Below are 2,600 nucleotides of genomic sequence, written 5' to 3' on the forward strand. Positions count from 1 at the left end.
TCTCAAAAAAAAAAAAAAAAAAAAAAGGAACGGGCCAGGTGCAGTGGTTCATACCTGTAATACAAACACTTTGGAAGGCTGAGGTGAGAGGATCACTTGAGCCCAGGAATTTGAGACCAGCCTGGGCAGCACAGTGAGATCCTATCTCTATGAAAAATTTAAAAATTATCCAGGTGTGATGGTGCATGCCTGTAGTCCCAGCTACTTGGGAGGCTGTGGTGGGAGTATCACTTGAGCCCAGGAGGTTGAGGCTGAAGTGAGCCATGATCGTACCACTGCACTCTAGCCTGGGCGACAGAGTGAGACCCTATCTCAAAAAAAAAAGCGGGGGAAAGGAAGGAATCAGCTTGGTCAAATATTGCTGAATCAGCTTGGTCAAATATTGCTGAGAGATGAAGTAAGACAAAGATAGTATTGGTCATTACATATCATGTGGCAGTTATTGGTGACCTTACTGAACAATTTCAGTGAAGTACGGAGTATAGAAGCCTAATTGGAGTGGATTTGAAGAGACCAGGTCTCTAGACATTGAGCATGGTCGCTAACATCACAGAGATACTCAGATATGTTGTGCTCCATGATGAAAAACATTATCCTCTATGAAGTGATCTTATCAGAGAAAGAAGAGGAAAAAAATATAAAAGGAAAAATTTTTTTTTTTTTTTTTGAGACTGAGTCTAGCTTTGTCGCCCAGGCTGGAGTTCGATGGCGTGATCTCGGCTCACTGCAACCTCTGCCTCCCGGGTTCAAGCAATTCTTCTGCCTCAGCTTCCTGAGTAGCTGGGATTACAGACGCGTGCCACCATGCCCAGCTAGTTTTTGTGTTTTTAGTAGAGATGGGGTTTCACTGTGTTGGTCAGGCTGGTCTCGAACTCCTGACCTCGTGATCCGCCCGCCTCAGCCTCCCAAAGTGCTGAGATTACAAGCGTGAGCCACCATGCCCGGCTGGAAATTTTGTAATCGTGAGGATAATAACCTGTAGATCCAACTAACTCACAGAAACATGTATCTATGAAACTATACTAAAGGTATACAATTAACACATTCCAAACCATGAGAGCCTCTATAAGACAAATGAACAAATGTCTTTAACAAATAAATTCTAAGGAGCAAAAATAGAGATGTGCCCATCAGTTAAGTATTTTTCAGCTGAACAGTAGATAAATAAAATGTGCGGTAAGAAGTGGGCCATACTTGCCTGTAAATCCCAACACTTGGGGAGCCTGAGGCGAGAGGATTGCTTGAGGCCAGGAGTTGGAGACCAGCCTGGGCAATATAGCAAGACCCTGTCTTTACAAAAATAAAAATAAATTAGCTGGGCATGATGGCACATACCTGTAGTTCTGTGTACTTGGGAGGCTGAGGCAGGAGGATCACTGAGCCTGGAGTTTGAGGTTGCAGTGAGCTGTGATTGTGCCACTTTACTTCATCCTGGGCTACAGAGCGAGACCCTGTCTCCAAAATAAATGAAAGAAATGAAGTACAGATAAATGCTACAACAAGGATAATCTTGAAAACATGCTAAGTGAAAGAATTTAGTCGTGAAAGATCACATTGTATGAATAAGCAAATCTATAGAGACAAATTTGTGGTTGTCTAGGATGAAGGCTGGGGGCAAGTAGAATGGGGGATGATTGCTAAAGGGTATGCATTTCTTTTTAGGGATGGTGAAAATGTTCTGAAGTTGATTACAGTGGTGGTTACACAACTCCGAATGTATTAAAAACCATTGAACTATACTTTTTAAATGTGTGAATTATATGGTATAGTTAAAGAATATAGATTAAAAGGGACTTGAGATATTTTAACAAATGCAATGTGTGGACTTTATTAGGATCCTGATTCAAACTGAAAACATAAAAAACATGACTTGAGACTATAGATATTTTCTGATGTTAAGGAAATAGTGATTATTTTAGTGTGATAATAGGATTGTGGGGTTTTTAGGTTCTTTCAGGCTTTCATTAATGCTAACGATTAGTGAAAAAGATTTTAAGAAAATTCATCCGCTCTAAAATACATGTATTGGTTTTAAACTAAATTCTTACGCGATTTTGCTTTTCAGTACAAATACAGAGACCTAACTGTACGTGAAACTGTCAATGTTATTACTCTATACAAAGATCTCAAACCTGTTTTGGATTCATATGGTGAGTTTATGCAATAAAAATCACAATTTCTATACTTTGAGTTTACTCTCTTTGTTAATGATTGTAATTTTTTCCATTTTCCTTTGAGGTTTGTGGATTTTTCAATTGTAGGACTGCACCACCACCTAATAAAACTGTTGGAAGGTAGCAAATTAGAAGATCTAATAAAAACATTTTATATTTATTTAGTTTTAGTTTTTTATGTTTTAAAAAAATACTCTAGCTGGACGTGGTGGCTCATTTCTGTAATCCCAGCACTTTGGGAGGCTGAGATGGGTTGGACCACTGAGCCCGGGAGGTTGAGACCAGCTTGGGCAATATGGTGAAACCTTGTCTCAACAAAAAAGTACATAAAGTTGGCCTGGCACTCCTGTATTCCCAGCTAGCCAGGAGGCTGAGGTGGGAGGATTGCTTGAGCCCAGGAGGCAGCGGTTGCATTGAGCTGAGATC

The 2,600-nt window shown here is 40.2% G+C and overlaps 1 protein-coding gene across 2 annotated transcripts in view; it reads left to right on the forward strand.

Moving 5' to 3' along the window:
• TSG101 (tumor susceptibility 101) overlaps positions 1 to 2,600 on the forward strand; it is a 64,410-nt gene that overhangs the window by 6,200 nt on the left and 55,610 nt on the right. For both annotated transcript variants that reach the window (XM_011992912.1, XM_011992911.1), the window contains exon 2: positions 2,066 to 2,150. In XM_011992912.1, the coding sequence (XP_011848302.1) occupies positions 2,066 to 2,150 (85 nt within the window). The remainder of the gene's footprint in view (positions 1 to 2,065; positions 2,151 to 2,600) is intronic.

The sequence above is a fragment of the Mandrillus leucophaeus genome, unplaced genomic scaffold, assembly GCF_000951045.1.
Source record: "Mandrillus leucophaeus isolate KB7577 unplaced genomic scaffold, Mleu.le_1.0 Scaffold420, whole genome shotgun sequence".
Taxonomy (NCBI): Eukaryota; Metazoa; Chordata; class Mammalia; order Primates; family Cercopithecidae; genus Mandrillus; species Mandrillus leucophaeus.